General features: G+C 47.7%; 3 protein-coding genes across 6 annotated transcripts; 1 reads left to right on the top strand and 2 right to left on the bottom strand.

Moving 5' to 3' along the window:
- Positions 1-345: 345 nt before the first annotated feature.
- LOC118514391 (eukaryotic translation initiation factor 3 subunit I) lies at positions 346-2,081 on the bottom strand. Its single transcript, XM_036061272.1, has 3 exons — positions 1,926-2,081; positions 1,472-1,698; positions 346-1,406 (listed from the first exon to the last, which is right to left on the bottom strand). Exons 1-3 carry the CDS (start codon positions 1,926-1,928, stop codon positions 653-655), a joined length of 984 nt encoding a protein of 327 aa, XP_035917165.1. The 5' UTR covers positions 1,929-2,081; the 3' UTR covers positions 346-652.
- A 249-nt stretch (positions 2,082-2,330) lies between these two features.
- Positions 2,331-7,900, top strand: LOC118514372 (ankyrin-3). Of its 2 annotated transcripts, none has more exons than XM_036061231.1 (8): positions 2,331-3,842; positions 4,637-4,800; positions 4,871-4,986; positions 5,064-5,426; positions 5,504-5,657; positions 5,742-5,920; positions 6,000-6,103; positions 6,170-7,900. In XM_036061231.1, exons 1-8 carry the CDS (start codon positions 3,666-3,668, stop codon positions 7,181-7,183), a joined length of 2,271 nt encoding a protein of 756 aa, XP_035917124.1. In that variant the 5' UTR covers positions 2,331-3,665; the 3' UTR covers positions 7,184-7,900. The 2 variants fall into 2 exon arrangements, with proteins under 2 accessions (XP_035917124.1, XP_035917125.1); XM_036061232.1 differs by lacking the exon at positions 2,331-3,842 and adding an exon at positions 4,368-4,543.
- Positions 7,901-9,645: 1,745 nt separating this feature from the next.
- On the bottom strand, positions 9,646-14,725 carry LOC118514365 (uncharacterized protein K02A2.6-like). 3 transcript variants are annotated; one of them, XM_036061208.1, is made up of 3 exons: positions 13,822-14,575; positions 10,726-13,750; positions 10,411-10,639 (listed from the first exon to the last, which is right to left on the bottom strand). In XM_036061208.1, the coding sequence occupies exons 2-3, from the start codon at positions 13,700-13,702 to the stop codon at positions 10,560-10,562; spliced, it is 3,057 nt and encodes a 1,018-aa protein (XP_035917101.1). In that variant the 5' UTR covers positions 13,703-13,750; positions 13,822-14,575; the 3' UTR covers positions 10,411-10,559. The 3 variants fall into 3 exon arrangements, with proteins under 3 accessions (XP_035917102.1, XP_035917100.1, XP_035917101.1); XM_036061209.1 differs by having other exon boundaries at positions 9,646-11,781; positions 13,822-14,725; XM_036061207.1 differs by lacking the exon at positions 13,822-14,575 and having other exon boundaries at positions 9,646-10,639; positions 10,814-13,750.
- Positions 14,726-20,080: the final 5,355 nt, after the last annotated feature.

Below are 20,080 nucleotides of genomic sequence, written 5' to 3'. Positions count from 1 at the left end.
GACGGGTTCAGTACTCTCGGTACAGGGTGGCTCAAAATCGCCGATGAGATCAAATATTTGATCAAAAGCGGTTAAACTGAATGCAGTGAATGCAATTGTCTTATATTTTATATTTAAAGAGAGAGTCAAGAAGATGATTAATTGATGCTTGTTCGTGCTGTGGTAAACTGGTTGATTCCAGCAAATAGCCACATAACCATCCCAGGACCTAGAAACATCAACATATTGTAGTATCTGAGCTGCAAATTGTAATTTAAAGGAAGTTAGACATATAGCGAACTAGTTCAATTCACTTTTACGAGCTTCTTTACAAACTTACAGCTACTTTACAATAAGGTACACAAATTTTCTCTCCCCTTCTTCTTCACTCCCGTTTTTATTCCTTTCCAAGTAACCTGAACGATCAGCATCGACGCACATCGTTCCGTCGCCTTCGTCGGAGTATGCCTGATGGTAAATTTCGCCGGCTGCTGCTGGGAGACTACACCTTTTCCACTTATTACGCTATCACGTCACACCGTCACACGCTCTGTCGCTTGATTATTAGTTCGATTTTTTTCTTCGTACACTCCGCTTCCTTCAGCACCCAGCCACTGTGTTGCCTAATGCACTGCGCACTGACTAACCGGGATGGACCCACCACGACGACCGTCTACTCAAACGTATGCTCGTAGTATGAAGAATCAAACACTTGAATACGCACAAAACCGTCCTCACCGCCCGTCGCGAAACTTTTGCCATCCGGATGGAATGCCATGCTGTTGATTGGACCGAAGTGTCCCTTGACGCGTGCAAACTCCTCCTCGTACACCAGATGGAAGAAGCGGGAATCGAACTTGCCTGCCTGCGTGGACGTCGTTGTGACCTCCATCGCGTCCTGTCCACCACCCAGCGCTACATGCTCGAACAGGGGGCTGATGCACGCCGAGTTGACCGGTCGCTCGGTTTTGAACGTCTTCAAGCACATCAGCGAATCCGAATCGAACAGCTTCGCCGAACAATCCTTCGACGACGACACGAACATAGTACCGTCGCTCGACATCTGCATGTCCGTGATGCTGGCGGTGTGATCGTTTACCGAGTTCAGTTCCTTCACCGCACGCAGATCCCAGATGCGCAGCGAGCCATTTTCGTGCCCGGTGATGACTGTCTCGTCCAGCGCACCCCACAGCATGGAGGTGATCTTGCTTTGCTGCTCGTTCATCGTCAGCTTCAATACTGGATCGGCACTGCTGATGCTGGCGTCGATGTTTCGCACGTCAATGACGAACAGCTCGCAAGGATGGTTCATAGCACGATCCGTGGAGTAGGAGGCTTGATTACCCGAGAAGCTAAAGTTGCAAGTACGCACCGACGAATTGCACGGGATCTTGCCCAGGGCTGTACCGGTTTCAACGTCCCACAAGCTGCAAAGAAACGGTGATACATTATAGCGCTACCGGGAAGCTTCGATTTTCGCAAGGATACGCACAATGTGTTCATGTCACCAGCGCCGGTAATGAGCCGGGTCGTCGTCCAATCCACGTCGACACACCAGACAGCTCCGATGTGTCCATTGAACGTACCGAGACGTTCGCCGTTCAGCGAGTACCATACGCACGGTTTGCTATCCTTCGCCGATGAAAAGATCAAATCACCTTCGCGGTTGTATTTGATTTGCGTGATCGCACGCTGATGTCCTTGCAGCATCAACGGTTTCTAAAAGCACAAAAATCGAATGAGAACCCGGATAGAATCACTCTGTTGTTCACATATATTCAACCCCCCATTCCCCTTCTCTTTCATTCTTGCGCAGCGGCTGTCCTGCGGCTTTTGTGAGGTTAGATTTTCTTCTTCCAGATGGAACTACCGCTTCGAGGCGGAACAAGAGCAAATTCTCGGTTGAAAATTGGTTCACACACAAACGGGACAACCCCGGAACGTACCATTTTGCTTGCACACGTCCTTTATTCGTTGAAAAATGGAATAACTAGAGGACGGCGAGGTGTTCGACAAAATGCGAATAGCTGGAAAGAATTTTTGGCACTTTGGCACTGTCAAACGCCCGATGAGCGTGCTGTCATTAACGTCAACGCAGCCCCAGACGCTTCCCATGCAGCATCAACGAAAACAATTTGGGAATTTACCAATATTTTGCATTTTAGGAATTATTCTTATCAAAATAAGTTACATTCAACATAAAACGCCTAACTCTCGTGAAAATGCAGTACAAAATCGTTTTCATAGTGAGCGCATGTGACAAGCTGTGACGTCAATACACTTTGCTGCGTGGGCATACACATCGAGCGAGAATGTTTTGGGACAGCTGTACGTCAAAACATGCAAAGATCTGCAAAAAAGCGGAAAAAAACACGCAGAAGAAAGCAACAATTGCATTAGTGGCGCTTGAAAGACTGAGACCGCGTCGTGTAAAGAGAGCTCTCCTAGTATTATTAGCAGTGTATCGAAAATAGGACTCTGCGTTTTTTTGTTGCCTCGATTATTGCTCCGGGAAATCAGCTGGCTGTGCTTTTTATCGAACGAATGTTGTGCAAACGGCCCTGCTCTTGCGATGTACGCGGAACGAAAATTCGGAACCTCGGCCTAGGGTGTATCGATTTTCAGCCAAACAAACATGGTGACAGATTGTGCTACGACGGTTGGCTGTGAAAGAAGCGAAGCAAGCCGATGAAAAACGCTTCTGCCCAGGGCTGTGTGCTGGCATCCGGGAGATACCAATCGATCCATCATGCTCGTCCATTTAGTGCTAATTTCGGGGTAGCCAGCTAAATGTGATTCGCTTCTTCTCGCGCGTGCACACACACACGCACGCTTCATACCATTCCATCTGCGCACACGGTACGCATCACCACCGTGTTCGTCAACGACAGAGTGCGAAAGTGCATCAAAACAAATGTGAGAATGTTCGGAAAGCTGCTTATTAGCTGTTTCCAGTGCAAACAGGCACCAAATTGCATAATGCGAACGGTGTAGTAGAAAGAGCAAACGGATCCGTGCGCTTGGGTTCTGCAAGCTGGAGGGAAACCTGTAGAAAGCGCAAGGAACGCCTGCCGCAAGGGAAGAATGCTAAAGGTCAACTTCGCTGTTATGTTCTGCCGCCCGTGTCATTGTTACAGTAATAGTATTAGCTGCACCCGCCAGAGACAACACTAGTAGCAGCAGCGGTAGCGGTAGTAATACTATCGATAATGCAGCGCGCAGTACAATCAGAGAGAGTGGGGTAATCTGTGGATGTGTTTTTACGTTTTGCGTCATAAGCTGCGGAATCGAACGAAACCCGCAGCAACTCCAGTTCCCAGCTGCGAGCTGGCGCTGCTTTCATGCCCGGTGGCCAGCGGCAAACGTCACGAGCTTGCAAAGTGTGTGTGTGCGTGTGCTGACGTAGTGTGGGATAGAGTGTTACCGTAATAGGCTGGATGCAGCAGCACCACTCCAGAAGGGCAGGACAGGACCGGGAAAGCAAATGGTCACCGTATATTGTTTCGATCGCGAGCCGTGAAACGTTCCTAGCGAAGAGAGTCATGTGCAGCACCGTGCTGCTGTGTTGTTAACCTGTCCACTTTCGGATCGAATAGTACAAAAGCTAGTAGTCTGACGAACGTGTGTTCGTCGTATCCTGTGCATAGTTTCCCTTGACAACCGTTTCTTCACTGTCAAGCAGCGGCATGGGAGGCTCGGTTAGCCAAGTGTTCCGTTCTGGCAGTGCGCTGCTTTCGAACCGCGACGGCCACAAAGTATCGGAAACGACCGTTGAAAAGGTGAACACAATCTTCGACGCACTCAGGGCAAATCCAAAGATATCGATTCAGCGGTTAGAACCACTATTACTACAAATACCGAAGGTACGTATCACGAGAGCTGTTGGAAGAGATTTGCATGCAAGCTTTCTTCATTGCCTTCTTTGCTCAGGCGGAATCGACATTATATTATGAACACGGCCTACTTTTAAACTGAGCGACCATGAAAGCGGCCGCTGCATTCTTCGCCTAAATTAACAACAAACGGGGCAGAACTGATTTGTATACAAATACACGACGGACTGGGCGCCGCTGCCACGAGCAGCAGTATCATTAGCAAAATTGAAATCATCATCCGGGCAATGGAGCATACAGTGCTCCCCCCCGACCACCTTCCCGACGTGCGTCAATCGCGTCGTAGTATGGAAGCGATCTTTTGCATCTGTCTCTCGTTGCTTCTCGTTCGCTCCCAGATGATTGATCGAACCCGGGATTTGTGGTATAAATTCCAGCCAGCCTGACCCTACACCGCCGCCGCCTATGATGGCTAGGAATAACGGCTCGCAAAGGGCACAAGAGGGGTGGGTGCGGGAATTAGTATGACGCACACGCATCTATAACTAATTCTCGTGCATTCATTATCAATCAAAGTGAATACGATTCACTTCCGCAAAGGGACTGCACTGCTCTTCCCTGTGGATGCATTCGTTTTACATACGCTCTACAAAGTGAGAACTGAAACTAGGGACGTGCAGGAAGAAAGGCAAAACTAAGGAATAATTTTAAGCTTTAGAAACAGTGCGAAGGTCTGCAGCAAATGGCTTGCTCTATGTTAGCTTTTTAATCACAGCAAAACCACTAATTATACCCTTTTTCTTCTATTCCTTTTTCATTCCCAGTACGAAAATATACTTGCGATCCACGATGAAACGGGATACAATTTGCTACAGAAAAGCGTAGGACTTAATCACGTAGAATTAGCTAGGTGGCTACTACAAAGACATCGTCCGGATGTGAACCGCAGCTCGTGTTCATTGCCGCTGCACATAGCCTGTTTGAAAGGGTGAGAAGCGCCACGGGACATTTGGTTTGTAGCGGCGTTTATAATCTCCCTTGCCTCTCATTTACGACAGTTACGAAGAATGCGTAGAGCTGCTGCTGAAACACGGTGCCCGAATAGATACGGAGGCGAGGATGTGCTTTCCCGGTGCCCACTCGCACAACTGCGAGGAGAGTGGGAAGTATAAAAGTAAGGGTTCTGCTGTAGCATTACTGAAAAGGGATTTCTTTCAATCTCATCGCGTTTGTCCCATTTCCAAACCACAGACCAAGGCGACGATGTAGGTGTGTGCGAGCGGCCAAACACAAAGCTCCAGAACGCCGTCTGCTACGCGATCGATGGCGATCAAATTAACGTGCTGAACATCTTGGCCCAAAAGCTGGAAGAACCGTGGATGCCATTCCGGGTGCGCAAACCGTTGCTGCACATTGCCTGCGAGCGTGGCGCGTGGAAGTGTGTGCAGCATCTCGTGCAAACGCGCTCGGATGAGATCAACCTGATCAAGGACGAGTACTACCCGATCCATCAGGCGGTGCTGCACGACGGACGCTTTCTGGAGCTGTTAATACAGCACGGTGCCATCACGACGGTGCGAACCTGCACCCAGCAAATGACGCTACTGCATGTTGGTGCGTAGATTCGTTGTACATTTTGCCTCGCATCCTTCAACTGATGCGTAACGTTTTTCTCTCTGCATTAATTGTAGTGATATTGGCAGCGAGAAAGTCAGCGGAAGATACGCTCAATACAATCCGCATACTGCTGGAGCGAGGATGCAAGGAGCTTATCAACAGTCCCGATTCCTTAGGCAATACGCCACTGCATGCTATCATCGTTCGGTACGCCCTAGAGGAGGCTAGGTATGAATGGGAACGAGAGCTTTGGCTTAAAGCCTGTCAATTTAAGCTGGCTTAACTCTGTACTCCTTTTTTTTTCGCCTGCAGGTATGGATACGACAAGTGGAACAAGTGGGACGTGTTGCATCTGGTGCGCTTTCTGCTTCAGAACGGTGCTAAGAGTTCAATCAATCAAACCGGCAACAGTGCGCTGGCATGCGTCTTTCGTCACATTCGCGATTGGGAGGTGTGCTACGAGCTGCTAAACATGCTTATCAAGGAAGGAGGTATGTGGTAAACTCCTACGAGCAATGGCTTTTTACTCCGGTGGTATAACGGACCTCCTTCCCGTTCTTAACTGTGTAGGTGACCCGAACATTGTTGGCCGGGATGGATCCGTTCCTATTATGGTTTGCTTGGTGCCGCTCATCAACAAGGACCCCTTGCACCATTTCACCCATTCGATGAAGGTATTTTCCGCAATCGGCCCTGCCCTCTCCCTCTTCAACGAGCTAATGAGGGTTCTCTTTTAACAGGTCTGCTACTTGAACTGCATTCGAATACTGCTGCAAAACGGGGCCAATCCGAACTGCTCCTACCGTTCGAACCTGACCCCGCTCCACGTGCTCATCTTTACCGTCTCGGAGAACTTCACGCTCAACTGTGATATCCAGAAGCGCGCCAACTTTGATTTCATCAAAAACATTCTGCTGCTACTGCTGCAGTACGGGCTCGACTGTAACATTACCTCCCAGCACATACTGCAGTCCGTGATCGACATGATCGTGAACGTGCGCACCTGCCCGGACATACTGTGCGTGTACGAGCTGCTGCTGCTGCTGATCCAGTACGGCACCGATCCGAACGTTTCGCTCAGCAACAAGCTGATGGCGAACGGGGCGAGCAGCAGCAACTCTTCGATCATCTTCGTAAACGATTTCATCAACTTTGGCGGAGGTATTCGCGGTGCGGCACCGGCTGTTGCAGACCCGTCCACGGCCAGTGGTTCGGGAAGTAGTGGTGCCGGTGGTGGTGGTGGTGGTGGTGGTGCTACCAACGGTGTCTCGGGTGGCGCTGCTGGCAGCAGCGGAAGTGGTTCTTCAGTAGCAAACGGCCCAGGTGGTCCCGGATCGGGGGGTGGTGCAGGCACGTCCAATGGGAACGAAAATTTGCGCAGCTCGTTCCGGAACAATGCACGCAACTATCTGCTCTTCTACTACATCATGCTGATCACGCGCAAGGAGTTTATATTGCTCGATCGCGAACAGACGTACCAACGCATCATCTATCTGTTTTACTACTCGATGAAGCACGAGCCGCTGTTTAACTGTTTGAAAACGTTGCACAATCTGCTCATCGCCCAGGTACCGCACCGGTCGATCGATAATCTGCGCCACCTGATCATTACGCTGTACAAAAAGCCACGCAGCCTGAAGCAGCTGTGCCGCGTGTGCATCTACAACAGCCTGGACAAGCGGCTGGCACCGAGCATAAACCGGCTGAATTTGCCGGGCCCGCTGAAGGAGTACGTGATGAACTTTGATAAGTAGGAGATTGCGTGGAGAGCGCGTATCCTTTTTCGAGATGATCTCTATCGTATAGGTGCTGCGATATGCTGTAGACGTTTGTTGTGTTTATATTGTTATTGTGCCGCCGCCGCCGCCGCAAGAACCGTTCGAGCTGGCAGGTAAACGAAAGACGGTCCCACGGTGGCACGGTCCACCTCTGCAAACGATAGGCGTGTATCTCGTTCTTGTATTTCTCTCTAATTTTTGCTTTTTTTTTTGGTTTAAAATAGTCGATTAAACGAAATCTCCATCTAACTGTTCTTTTAATCATATTTCTATGCCTCTTGATCTGAAATTATCATTTTAATCTTTCCTTCGAATGTAGTTATGACAAAAAAACAAAACTGAACGCACGTTTGCGGGAGCAAAAACGTCCTCCCTATGCATGACTAGAGTCGATGTGTCCTAAGCTAAACGCCCCCTAAACGAACAATCGTAAACGTAAAGCTGTAAGGTTCGCACTGAGCTGAATTATGAAACAAACTGTGTATGTAAAATGTGTTTCGTGTGTGTGTGTATAATGTACATATGTTGTAGCAGTTTACTGAGAATCCGATTTTTATAGGTAGCCAGAGATAGATAAACCGGAAGGGCGCTTGAGGCGAGACGGGCGAGAAAAACAAACGAGAAAACTCAGTATGCATTAGATATGGAATACGAAATTATCATCATCCTGCGTAACACGCGCGCATCAACCAATCCCAAGAGTCATGAACAAGCGAACAAAAATATCACAAACAACTAAAAAGGTGGAAACCGCGCGAGAGCATGGTTATCATTGCTAAATAAGTACACTGCGTCGAAAACACCGAATTTCTTCACTTCACTTCAGAGATAGGACTGAAAACCAAACTAAATCAAACATAAAACGATGAGCAACAAAAGCTGTTGACGGCATACAACTAAGCTGGGTAAGAGAAAGTATTTTGTGCGCGAAAACCCCGCAATGCGTGATGAAGGGGGAATACTCCGTTCCGTGCGCACCATACCAGACTATATCCTGCGGGTGTGATGTGGAAGTAAATAAAGACGTTGAACAAAACAAAAACGAACATTGTGAAATGTGTGTGTGTTTTTTCTAGTTTTGCTTATACCTGTTTACCAACTGTAGAATCAGGTAATCCGCTTTCTCATAATGGCGCCTGTTGAGATTTTTATGTTTGAAATATTTTTCATAGTGTGGCGCCAGAACCCCTACTAGACCCAAGGGATTTGTCGGGCCACCGGTCTTCTTCCGGCGCGACAAAATAATCTGTACCCATGCGTCTGGACATCGTTTTTTTTTTGCTTGAACATTTTTTTTACCCACAAGGCAGGGGTTTCCAAACGGCGGTTCTAGTGTCAGGACTGAACGAGATGGCTGTTTATATGAAATAAGTGGCTTTGTTTTTTTAATTTTATTTTCATATCGTAGCAGGATGGTTCTCTTGCATTTAAATTTGCGTTCCGATATTTTTTTCCATTTTGTTTAGCTGCCCCACGGTTAATGAAAAAATTGGAGCGTTTTATTAGAGGGTAAAAGACTCGAGAAGGCCTCCCCTAGAATCTTTTGGTGGGCAGCACTGTGGCCTGTCATTTTTATTGCACAGTGGATTTTTAAGGTCATAACTCGTTTGATATAAACATTGTGCATTGTTCCTTAATACTGTTATTGGACAGCGAGTAGAGCATGGTAATATACATTGTAAGAAGTGATTTAAAATGTTATTATTCTAATTTATCCTCCTTTTCTGAATATCTATGCCCGGTAACAAGTATCCATCGAACCAATGTTCCGTTACAGTCCGGAAACACCGTGTATGTTGTAAACCAGATTGGTCACTCCTAGCGTGACCAAAAATTAGCACGTAGCTCCTGTAAGCCAATATCAATGGTCAGGATAGAGGGAGGGGGATTTAATCGAGTAATAAGCAATATTTCATTCGACTTTATTTAATCATTTTTGACCACACTGCAAGCACACTGTGGAGCTTTCGCAACGTGTACTGCAGTTTGCATACATTCTGGCGCAAATCCTACAGTGCCTAACAAATTTTGCCAGGGATGGGGGGAGTGCTTCTCGAGCCTTTAACCGCCTGTGGATTTAAAATAAATTTACTATAGATAACTTAATTGATAACATTCTGCTCGAAGCCATATAATATTCAACAAGCAAAAATAGGTAAAAGACTCGAGAAGGCCCCCCCTAGAATCTTTTGTGTGCAGCACTGTGGCCTGTCATTTTTGTTGTACAGTGGGATTTCTGTATGGTCAAAACCCATTTGATGTAAACATTGTGCATTGTTTCTAATACTGTTAATAGACAGCGAGTAGAAATTGATACAATACATTGTAACAAGTGGTTTGAGATTATGATATTCTTATGTTTCCTCCTTTGCTGAATATCAAAGCAAGGTTTTATGTTGGTGATATCGGGGGAGACAATGATGCCGGTACGCGGACGATTGCGGTTTACAACAAATTGAAACTTATTTATTACATTACACTTATTACACACGCACACACACACACACGCTAAAACTTCGCTCGTCTAACGCGTCCTGTCTCGGCAGCGGCTGGATCAAGAAAGAGGCCGATCGGTCCCGAAGCCCGAACACGAAGGATGAACCGCATGGCACGTCGATCGCTGTCATCCGTTGACAGGACCGAGTAACGGCGTTACGGTCCGGGCCTCCGCTGCTTGGTCGAGTATACACTCAACACCTCCCCCTTTTAATTCAGCCGATACGCGCTGAACCTACGAGGCAGTCTTCTAGTCCTAGAAGATCGTCGTGGTAGCTGTGTCTGCTGGGTGTTGCTGCTGCCACTAGACGAAGCCGCTCGTTGTACCTCCGGTTGCACGGATGATGCTGGCGATGATGCCGGTGCTCGCTGAACCCCTGTCAGCGCCGGTGCTGCTGAAGATGAGGCTGGCTCCGTTGGCAGCGAAGCGGACGGCGACTGCTGACGAGACGTCAAACTCATCTCATCTAAAAGTAAACTAAGGGGAAATTGGTGCTGATCCATCTCGTTCCGTTCTGATGAGCTAGCGACACGGCGGCGGAGCTGATTCACATGACGCCGAAGTCTTCTCTGGTCGTGCGACACAACCTCGTACATGACGTTGCCAATTCTGCGAGCAATCCTCCCTGCTATCCAATTCCAAGAGTTTGCCCGATACACCTTGGCATACACTAAATCACCAGGCTGGTATTCACGAAAGTCATCCTTCGCTGTAGACTCCGATGCTGCAGGAGGGCGCAATAGATGATGAATTGTCCTGGTCGTTCTTCCAAACATCACTTCGGCTGGTGTGCGCTGGTCCAAAGCAGGATTTGGTGTTGAGCGATACGTGAGAAGAAACAAGTCCAGGGCCTCTTCAAGGGACACGTTCCTCGCCCGTATTTTCTTCAGTGATCGCTTGAAGGTATCCACAAATCGCTCTGCCTGGCCGTTGGACTGTGGATGAAAAGGCGGTGTGCGAACATGGTCGATGCCGTTACACTCACAGAACTCCTTGAAGGCCTCGCTGGAGAACTGGGTACCGTTGTCGCTGACCAATGTAACTGGCGGTCCAAATCTGGCAAATATTCCTCGCAAAATAGATATTGTAGCGAATGAGGTAATACTTGCAGTTTTAATGATTTCCGGCCACTTGGAGTAGGCATCTACCGCAATCAGGAAATAGGCTCCCTCCACAGGTCCAGCGTAATCGATGTGTACGCGGTGCCAAGGCCCAGGTGGCTTCGGCCAACATGATGGTATCTGGGATGGTGGTGATTTCGCCGCAGCCTGGCATGCTTCGCATGAAGCAACTCGATCGGCGATGTCGCTGTCCAATGATGGCCAATACACGAAACTGCGTGCAATCGCCTTCATTCGCTGGATGCCCGGATGCCCTTGATGAAGCTGTCTAAGGCATCTCTGCTGCAAAGCTGCGGGAATCACAATCCTCTCTCCGAAGAGGATACAGTCGCCAACGGTCGTCAGTGCTTCCCTTCTGTTGTGGAATTGGGCCAATTCCGCACCATAACTGACCTTACCTGGCCAACCCGATTGGACGTAGCGGTACACTTCGCGCAGTAGAGGGTCCTTTTTCGTAGCTGCTGCAACCTCTTCAAAATGAATCGGAAAGACTTTTAGCGAATGTATGGCTACGTGATTTACAGCCTCCTCAAGCTCAATACTCGCGATCATGTACTCCTGCTCCGGTTTCGCGTGCTTGCTGATGAGCCGCGACAGCAGGTCTGCATTGCCGAATTTATCCGTGGGTATGTACTCGATTTCGAAGTCGTATAGCTGCAGCGCTAGAGCGAACCGCTGCAGCCGGTTGGCAGTATACACAGGAATTCCCTTTTTTGATCCAAAGATGCGCAGCAATGGCTTGTGGTCGGTTTGGAGGCGGAAATGCCTGCCATAAAGCATCTTGTGGAATCGGGTTACTGCAAAGATGATAGCCAGTCCTTCGCGGTCAATCTGGCTGTACCCCTCTTCTGCTTTCGTTAGAGCCCGTGACGCGTGCTGCACCACCTTTATTGATCCATCCGGAAACTTGTGGCTAATGGTGGCTCCGAGCCCAACCGATGAGGCGTCTGCGGCTACTATGATTTCAGCCGTAGGGTCATAATGTGTCAGAAGCAGATCAGACTTTAATATTTCCTTGAACTTTCTGAAGGCCTCTCCGCACTGCTTCGTCCATACAAACTGATTGCCATCTTTCAACAAGTTATCCAGGGGGTATCTCAAATTTCGCATGTTAGGCACAAATTTTCCGTAGTAATTAATGGCACCCAAAAACGAGCGGACTTCATTCACATTTGATGGAGCTGGTAGGTTTACAATAGCATCAATTTTCTTTGGATTTGGTCTAAGGCCAGTACGATCAATTATGTGCCCGAGGTACTCTATCTGATGCGTCTTAAAAGCACACTTCTCAGCTTTGATAGTAAACCCAAATTCTTTAATACGCTGAAGCACCTTGTTGAGATTTTCATCGTGCTCTTCTTCAGTTCTTCCCCCGACAACAACGTCGTCCAGATAGCCAGAAGTGTAACACAATCCGGCGAGCATCGCATCCATTATCTGCTGGAACGCGGCTGGCGCAACCTTTAATCCAGGAGGCAGACGATTGTAAAGGTAAAGACCTCGATGCGTGTTGATCGTTAAAAGGGGCCTGTAACGCTCTTCAATCTCAACTTGCAAAAATGCGTCTGACAAATCCACTTTGCTAAAAAATTCGCAATGGGCCAATCTTGCAAAAATATCATCGGGGAGCGGTAACGGATATTCATGCGGACGCAACGCATCGTTCAACCCCGTCGAATAATCGCCGCAGATTCGAATAGCTCCACTGCTTTTGCGTACGACGACTATTGGTGTCGCCCATTCCGAGTAATCAACAGGTGTGATCACATTCATCTTGACCAGGCGATCGAGCTCTTCCTCTACTGTAGCCTGCATTGCGTATGCAACCGGTCGCTTCGGGCGGAACACTGGACGGCAATTATCCTTAAGCTGCAGCTTGATCTGCGCTTTCGTGCAAAGCCCTGTGCCACGAAAAACTTCCGGAAAACGGCTCTGCAACTCCTTGCAGAGAATCTGAATCTGTGCGGTCGTCGAAACTTTGGCGCAAAACACATCCATTGGAACGGCGCTAAGAGCAAAAAGGTCAATCAAGTCTGCTCCCAGTAACAATAAATCGACTTGAGCCACACGGATGATCGCCGGCTTTGTAGCATTGCAAATGGCAACCTCTGCTCTAAACTCGCCAAGTAGCTCCAGCCTCTCATTAGAGGCAGTCTTTGCGCAAACGGTAGGCTGCACCAATGACGGCTTCCCTACTTTCTCCCACGCTGAACGACCTATGACCGATATATCTGAACCCGTATCTAGCTGCAACCGGATGCCAACTCCATTGATGGAAACTTCCACAAACTTGCGACTAGCCCGTACGCTGCACACCGTGACGGTTTTAGCAAATCGCGTTGGGCGATAAAACTTTCGGCCAGCCCGATGCTTCTGCTTGCGGCAGCGTTCCTCCAGATGACCAACTTCACCGCATTCACGACACTTATGGTTAGTATGCGGACAATCCTTCACCCAATGCAAAGCTCCACAGAACCAACAAGGGTTACTTGGTTTTCCCGACCGGTCATCACGATGTATGGGACGCGAGCGCAATCCTTTGCCGCGAAACCCATGATGGCTACGGCGCGCGCCATTTTGAATTGCCAACACTCGCTCCTCTTTTTCTCCAATGATCATCGCATTTTGCTTCTTTAATGCCACCAGACGACTACACTCCGCCGATAATTGCTCGAGGGTGATTTCAGCATGTTCCTCGATACGCGAGAGCAGCTTTACCCGAAAATCTCTATCCGTGTCTTCTTTCAGCCCACATACAAAAATCAGACACTTGAGCTGTTCTTCACCCATGCGGTTCAGCTCAAAATCAACACATGCCCGATTGACTCGACATGCGTAGGCCAAAAAATCCTCAGCTTTCGTTTTGACGATTTGCATGCATTTGTAGCGTTTAGTTAAAAGGGATTCTGCCTTGCCGAAAATGGCCTTCAATTTTTTTCACGGTAGCCTCAAATGTTAAATCGCGGGGATTACGGGGTAAAATGTAATTCACGAACCTCTCATGCTCCATTGATCCTAGCTTCCGCATAAGCATTCGTACCTTGGCCGCATCGTCAATCCTGGCTGCATCACTGACGAACAGATCCTCGTAGCGCGAGTACCACGCCTCGAACGTTAGACCGGCTTCAGCCTCGAAGCGGAATTCGGTGATGTTTCTCGCCAGCGAGTCCAGGATTTGCTCCGGATTGGCTGGAGCTGACCGACGCTGCTGCTGCGGCTGCGACGCGATTTCCGATACTAGTGGTTGCTGCTGTGATGCACTTGGCGGATGCACTACTGGTAGCTGCTGCTGCGATGCGTTTGTGGGCAGTGATGCTGGCGGCTGTTGCTCAATTTTTGTCATTAATTGGCGTAGAAGCTGCATTATTTGATACATTGTTGGCTCACCGTTTTGTGACACGCCTGGTAGCGATGGCGGGTGCTGCATCGAAGCGGCTGGAGCGAGCGATGGCGGATGAAGGCTTGTGGGCGCTGATGATAGCGATGGCGAAAAATGTACCGAGGACGCTTGAGATCCCTGCTGCTCGACCGCTGGAGCGTTTGGCGGGAGCGGTTGGCCGTATCCGGGTTGTAGTAACGCAGTACCCGGGGTTTCGAACTGCTGCGAGAGACGGCGCTGCTCTTCCTCCATCGATGAGTCCGTACGACGGCGTTTGCGTGAGGAAGGAATTGTTGCTCTGCGTGTGTATCACTTTTTTTTTTTACCAAATTTCCTCGTCGCCACTTTTATGTTGGTGATATCGGGGGAGACAATGATGCCGGTACGCGGACGATTGCGGTTTACAACAAATTGAAACTTATTTATTACATTACACTTATTACACACGCACACACACACACACGCTAAAACTTCGCTCGTCTAACGCGTCCTGTCTCGGCAGCGGCTGGATCAAGAAAGAGGCCGATCGGTCCCGAAGCCCGAACACGAAGGATGAACCGCATGGCACGTCGATCGCTGTCATCCGTTGACAGGACCGAGTAACGGCGTTACGGTCCGGGCCTCCGCTGCTTGGTCGAGTATACACTCAACACAAGGTAACAAGTATTCATCGAATTACTGTTCCGTTACCGTCCGAGAACGCCGTGCATGGTTTAGGGCCGATTGTTCACCCCTAGTGCGACTGAAAACTAGTACGAAGCCCCTGTAACCCAAAATGAATGGTAGGGTTAGCGGAGAGGGGATTTTAATCAAATAATAACAATATTTTATTCGACTTTCTTCAACCAATTTTGACCACACTGAAAGCACACTGAAAGCTCACTGTGAAGCTTCCGCAACGTGTACTGCGGATTGCATACCTTTAGGCGTATATCCTACAGCGCCTAACAAATTTTGTCAGGAGGGGGCCTTCTCGAGTCTTTTACCCAAAAATATTGTGAATGTACCTTCTTAAAATAAATTTTCTCATTTGGTCCGGGTTTTCAGAGGATCGCCAAGTCTCCGGTAGCTGGTACTTTGTCTTATTTAGCGACAGATAAAAAGCAAAAGTATGAACAAATCTTCCTTTGCATTTCTGTGTGCCGGCTTCGATTTTAACTGCTCCAAATGCAAACTGATAATGATGCATGATCGTTAGGACAAATGATCATCAAATAATGCCCTTAATAACGGTTTATAATTAAAACATTAAATTAAATCGAATAACATTTGCCAAAAGGGCCCTAGATTGAAAACCCCTGTTACGCTGGGAAAACGATCGCGGTAAAGCTTCACAACAAAAACATTTTCCCCTGGCTGGAAGCGGATGCTAACTGCTTTGCGACAGCAAAAATAAGCCCTTCCGTTTCCCAAGCATTCAGCAACACAACCCCCTTATGTAGGCACCCAGGCACCGCAAGTGCAGGTATGAACCAGTTCGAAACAAAAGACTTAACACCCTCCAGTGGGACAGGAAATTAATTTTACACTCCGGGCACAAAGGAACCTAATGAAGCACCTTTCGCACATTGTCGCCCCCGGGGGACGGACCGATTGCGTTCCCGAACACGCGTAGAAATGGCCTGTAAATTTTTGACTAATCTGTCTTTTTTCGGTAAAAGACTCGAGAAGGCCCCCCCTAGAATCTTTTGTGTGCAGCACTGTGGCCTGTCATTTTTGTTGTACAGTGGGATTTCTGTATGGTCAAAACCCATTTGATGTAAACATTGTGCATTGTTCCTTAATACTTTTTACAGACAGCGAGTAGAACTTGATACAATACATTGTAACAAGTGGTTTGAGATTATGATATTCTTATGTTTCCTCCTTTGCTGAATATCAATGCAAGGTAACAAGTATTCATCGAATTACTGTTCCGTTACCGTCCGAGAACGCCGTGCATGTTTTAGGCCCGATTGTTCACCCCTAGTGCGACTGAAAACTAGTACGAAGCTCCTGTAACCCAAAATTGAATGGTAGGGTTAGCGGAGAGGGGATTTTAATCAAATAATAACAATAATTTATTCGACTTTCTTCAACCAATTTTGACCACACTGAAAGCACACTGAAAGCTCACTGTGAAGCTCTCGCAACGTGTACTGCGGATTGCATACCTTTAGGCGTAAATCCTACAGCGCCTAACAAATTTTGTCAGGGGGGGGCCTTCTCGAGTCTTTTACCCTTTTTTCTCCCTTCTGTATACCTTCCATTTGCAGGTGATAATCATGTTAATCAGAATCGAAAAGCGATCGATAGCTTGAAACATAGTAGCGGAACACGCGGTGTTTCAATCAACCGTGACCAACGAGATACCGACGACTAATTGTTCTGTAATTGATCGGATCGATCGGTGGTAATATCGTTAGTTTTTGAACATTATTGCCGGTGCGATGTCGATACACCGCTAAACAGATCACGAGAGCTCTAACACGGCTAGACACCAGCCGTGTGCTAACGATCGAATTTCAGCACCCGGGCAGTAGAGCTGTGCGCTTCGTCGACACATTCCTGCCGCGAGCCCGGGCGGTCATGCGCCGGTCAACCGGAACGGAATCGATAGGAATACCTGTAGGTGTGTAGAAGTTAATTAATGCTTGGCCCAGCGAGCTGCCGCACGGGAAACTCTCTCGTCCTATTAGCGCGCTTGTTGACATAACGATAGCTATTAAGCAATATAGAGGCATAGGCACTAACGGTGCCGCACACTTTTAAGCTGTTTGGTTTTATAGTTGCTGGTGCTCGGGGTACAGCAGTTTACATTCACCTTAAAATAGTTTCTCGGGTGTTGCATATCACTACTCAACCGGTGGTGCGAATCTTTACTCCATTCTTAATAGATTATGGTTGTGTACACTTTGGCTACAGTAAATTCGTTTCGCGATCGCTCAACATAAAAAAAGCAACAAAGTTCGTGAGTAACGGTAATGTTTGGCAAGGTGCGCGCCATTGACGCGAGAAATCTTGCCCCGCGCTGCACATGGCTGAACCATTTCTGCATATTAATGGGGGTTTCAGATAAATCCTCCAGCCCCCCAAAACGTCCCACCAAACAATCGGAGACCTTGACAAAGCTTCCGGCACAATTTTGCAGACGAAGAAGTAATGGACCACAGACAGACTCGGGCAGAAATGGATTCCACACTCACAAAAGATCGGTATCCGTCCGAAATTCGTGAGTAATCAAAGCACCCAACTATTTTGTACCTTCTTTTCCCGGCGTCTTGGCTACTACGATGGCCAACGACCGAGGTTCGTGGTGAGATTCGAGGCCTTCGAAATGGGGAACCGTGGGGACGTACGGTTCCGAAAAAAACAGGCGGAAAAAGGAAATGCGTACCAAGGGAATAGAACAGGCGGTGGAGTCATTGTCGTGTGAACCTGCCGTCGGTCAGTTTTCCCATTCCAAGCTCAGTAAGCTTAGCCATGAAAGTGCTTCAAGAAGTCTCATTCTTTAGGCTAGGCTATAAAAGTTTGCGTGCAGAGAGGTGACCTTCTCTGGGTACTTGAACGGGCCCGCTAAGACAAACTCAGGGGATCTCAAGCCTCACGAGATCACGAGGATCAGTGTGAGATGTGTAGGATAAATTTGTCCTAATACACCCGCCTAATGCAGATAAAGTAAGCAAAAAATACATATTAGATATTAGAGTCCCAAAATATGCTCTCTCACGTGTTTGTCACATGTTCCCGATGCCCAATGGACAACTATTTAACCTTCCGATTGTCAGCTTAAGCATGTTCCGGGCCCGACTTAAGCTTTTTTTTGTTCAGTGCTCTCCTAAGCTCCCTTTCCACACTTCAAAAACCGTCCAACAGGTGCTTCGAGACGATTAGCTTGAGCAAAATTCGAATGAGCGTTAGAAAGAAGGAAAAAACACACACACACACACCGAATGAACTCATAATAATGTCAGGACCGTGTCCTCCCCCACATGGTCACCCGGCCTCGAATGGACGTGCCACGTGGGAGCGGAAGAACAGCGACGGTGGCGATGGTGGTTCCTGAGCGAAGGGAGACCGGAAGGAGAAGCGCGAGACAATCGTTGCGCTGGCCGCCGAACCGGCCACCACCGCATGAATTTCAGTTCGTTCTGTCCTCGAGTAAGATCGCTCGATTTGACTTTGGCGGCTGCATCGAACTCTCCGGGTGCGTTCGTTAATGAGACACATGGCGGATGCTTTGGGGGCACAGCAATTGGCAATCGGAGGAGGACAGGCTAGCTTTGTGCTGCATCCATTCATTCGTTTCTCCGGTTGGTGAGAAGTTTGATTATGGTTAGCACCATGCACCGACAGCACAGCGAGCGTTTGGAAGGTAAGAGGCTGCGGGACTCAGTTAAACCATTTCTACACGCAGTCGTATAGCAGAGAACAGACCCTCGAACGAAGGCAGAGGTTGTGTCTCTCGGTCGGGTCATTTCGGAACGAAAACGTTAAGGACATTTACAATTAACGTTCATTACGGAGACACAAAGGGCTTATCCGCTGGAGCTGGAAATTGTATTTATTGGCTTGGAAGGAACAGCTAACACATTACTGGATGCTTCCTACAGCAGACAATCCATCTGCATTTGACCATTTATAGGATTAGTTCTTGATCCATGCTTACCTTGATCCATCCATGGTTCTGAAGGTGAAGGTGATGATCTGCGATCAGAACTCTAACGACTTTCTGGCTGACTCGATCGCTTATTATTTCTTTCTTTTTGGACTCTTCACTCACTCTTCGCGATCTTCGCAATGTCAGAAGATCATTTTCATATTGCTTTTAACCTGTCTAAGTCGGTGTCCTTAAGGAGTCTCATCTAGCAGGAGATCGTTTTACTTTGTCCATGAATCGTAGTAGTAGGGGAAGATTGAGAGCGTTTTTTTCTGATCATTATGCGTTAAATCATTACTTTCGTTAAGTAGACTTACGATGTACAAGAACAAAAAAGGTTGATTCCTATTTTAAACTGTGCTCTCTTAGATTCCTAGCAGAGAAGGACCAAGGTACACCATTGACAGAACTATTGCTATAACTATGGTTATCCATATCCTCAAGAGGTTGAAATCGTTGACGTAATGTACTCGTTGATGGACATTCTGTGCTGGGTACAGGGTACAGGGATACGATCCTGATAGGATTATGTACCTGTTGTTCCTGGGTGAGTGAAAGACTTACGTCGCTTCTATTATGACGAACTATTCTTCTTCTTTCTTGGCACTACAATCTCAAGAGGTCCTCAGGCCTACTTGATTTTAGCCGTAAGCAAGGTCATTAGGCGATTCGGCGGGTAGGCGATCTGGATGGGATTTGAACTCCGGTCCTGCGGCGTGAAGCTCGACCCCGTTATCGCCTCAGTCACCGGACCGCCATATTCAGCTCTTTGGGTTATTAGTAATTAGCTATGGTATAGATCAATATCGTCGAAGGTTCTTATGAAGCTAACATAAACAAAATATGATCATCCTAAATGATCACCCTCTCTAGTTCAGGATTTCTGGTGTTGGGTTTAGTAGCTTAAAGGAGATAATTTACCTCTCATGTGGCTATCTTTTATGGATGTTTGCTGGATATTATTTGCTCTGTTTGCTCTGGACATCTGTTTGCTGGATATTGTAGGACTTCCCAGCTACCACAAAGTGCCTAGAATATTTGACTAGAATTATATGACGCACCATGTACACAGAAAATCAATCACAACCCATTATTAGATTCTATTCCACGATCATGTGTTCCGCCGAACGTTTAACACTTCACGCTTCTCTATGCAAACTGGATGCATCTGTGTTTACTATAGCTCCACACTGCTCCGCACACACAAACACACAGACGGAACTAATAATTCCCCAAC

Source organism: Anopheles stephensi, chromosome 3, assembly GCF_013141755.1.
Source record: "Anopheles stephensi strain Indian chromosome 3, UCI_ANSTEP_V1.0, whole genome shotgun sequence".
NCBI classification, from domain to species: Eukaryota; Metazoa; Arthropoda; class Insecta; order Diptera; family Culicidae; genus Anopheles; species Anopheles stephensi.
This window is presented reverse-complemented; position numbering and strand designations above follow the sequence as displayed.

What these genes read in the sequence shown, in the direction of transcription:
- LOC118514391 (XM_036061272.1), bottom strand. An exon ending in GCTGGTGACATGAACACATT is followed by an intron (nt 1,407 to 1,471) that starts GTGCGTATCCTT and finishes GTTTCTTTGCAG; the next exon opens with CTTGTGGGACGTTGAAACCG.
- LOC118514372 (XM_036061231.1), top strand. Translation starts at nt 3,666, where the DNA reads ATGGGAGGCTCGGTTAGCCAAGTGTTCCGTTCTGGCAGTGCGCTGCTT. An exon ending in CACATAGCCTGTTTGAAAGG is followed by an intron (nt 4,801 to 4,870) that starts GTGAGAAGCGCC and finishes CATTTACGACAG; the next exon opens with TTACGAAGAATGCGTAGAGC. An exon ending in GGAGAGTGGGAAGTATAAAA is followed by an intron (nt 4,987 to 5,063) that starts GTAAGGGTTCTG and finishes TCCAAACCACAG; the next exon opens with ACCAAGGCGACGATGTAGGT.
- LOC118514365 (XM_036061207.1), bottom strand. Translation starts at nt 13,702, where the DNA reads ATGCAAATCGTCAAAACGAAAGCTGAGGATTTTTTGGCCTACGCATGT. An exon ending in GGCCGGAAATCATTAAAACT is followed by an intron (nt 10,640 to 10,813) that starts GCAAGTATTACC and finishes TTTCATCCACAG; the next exon opens with TCCAACGGCCAGGCAGAGCG.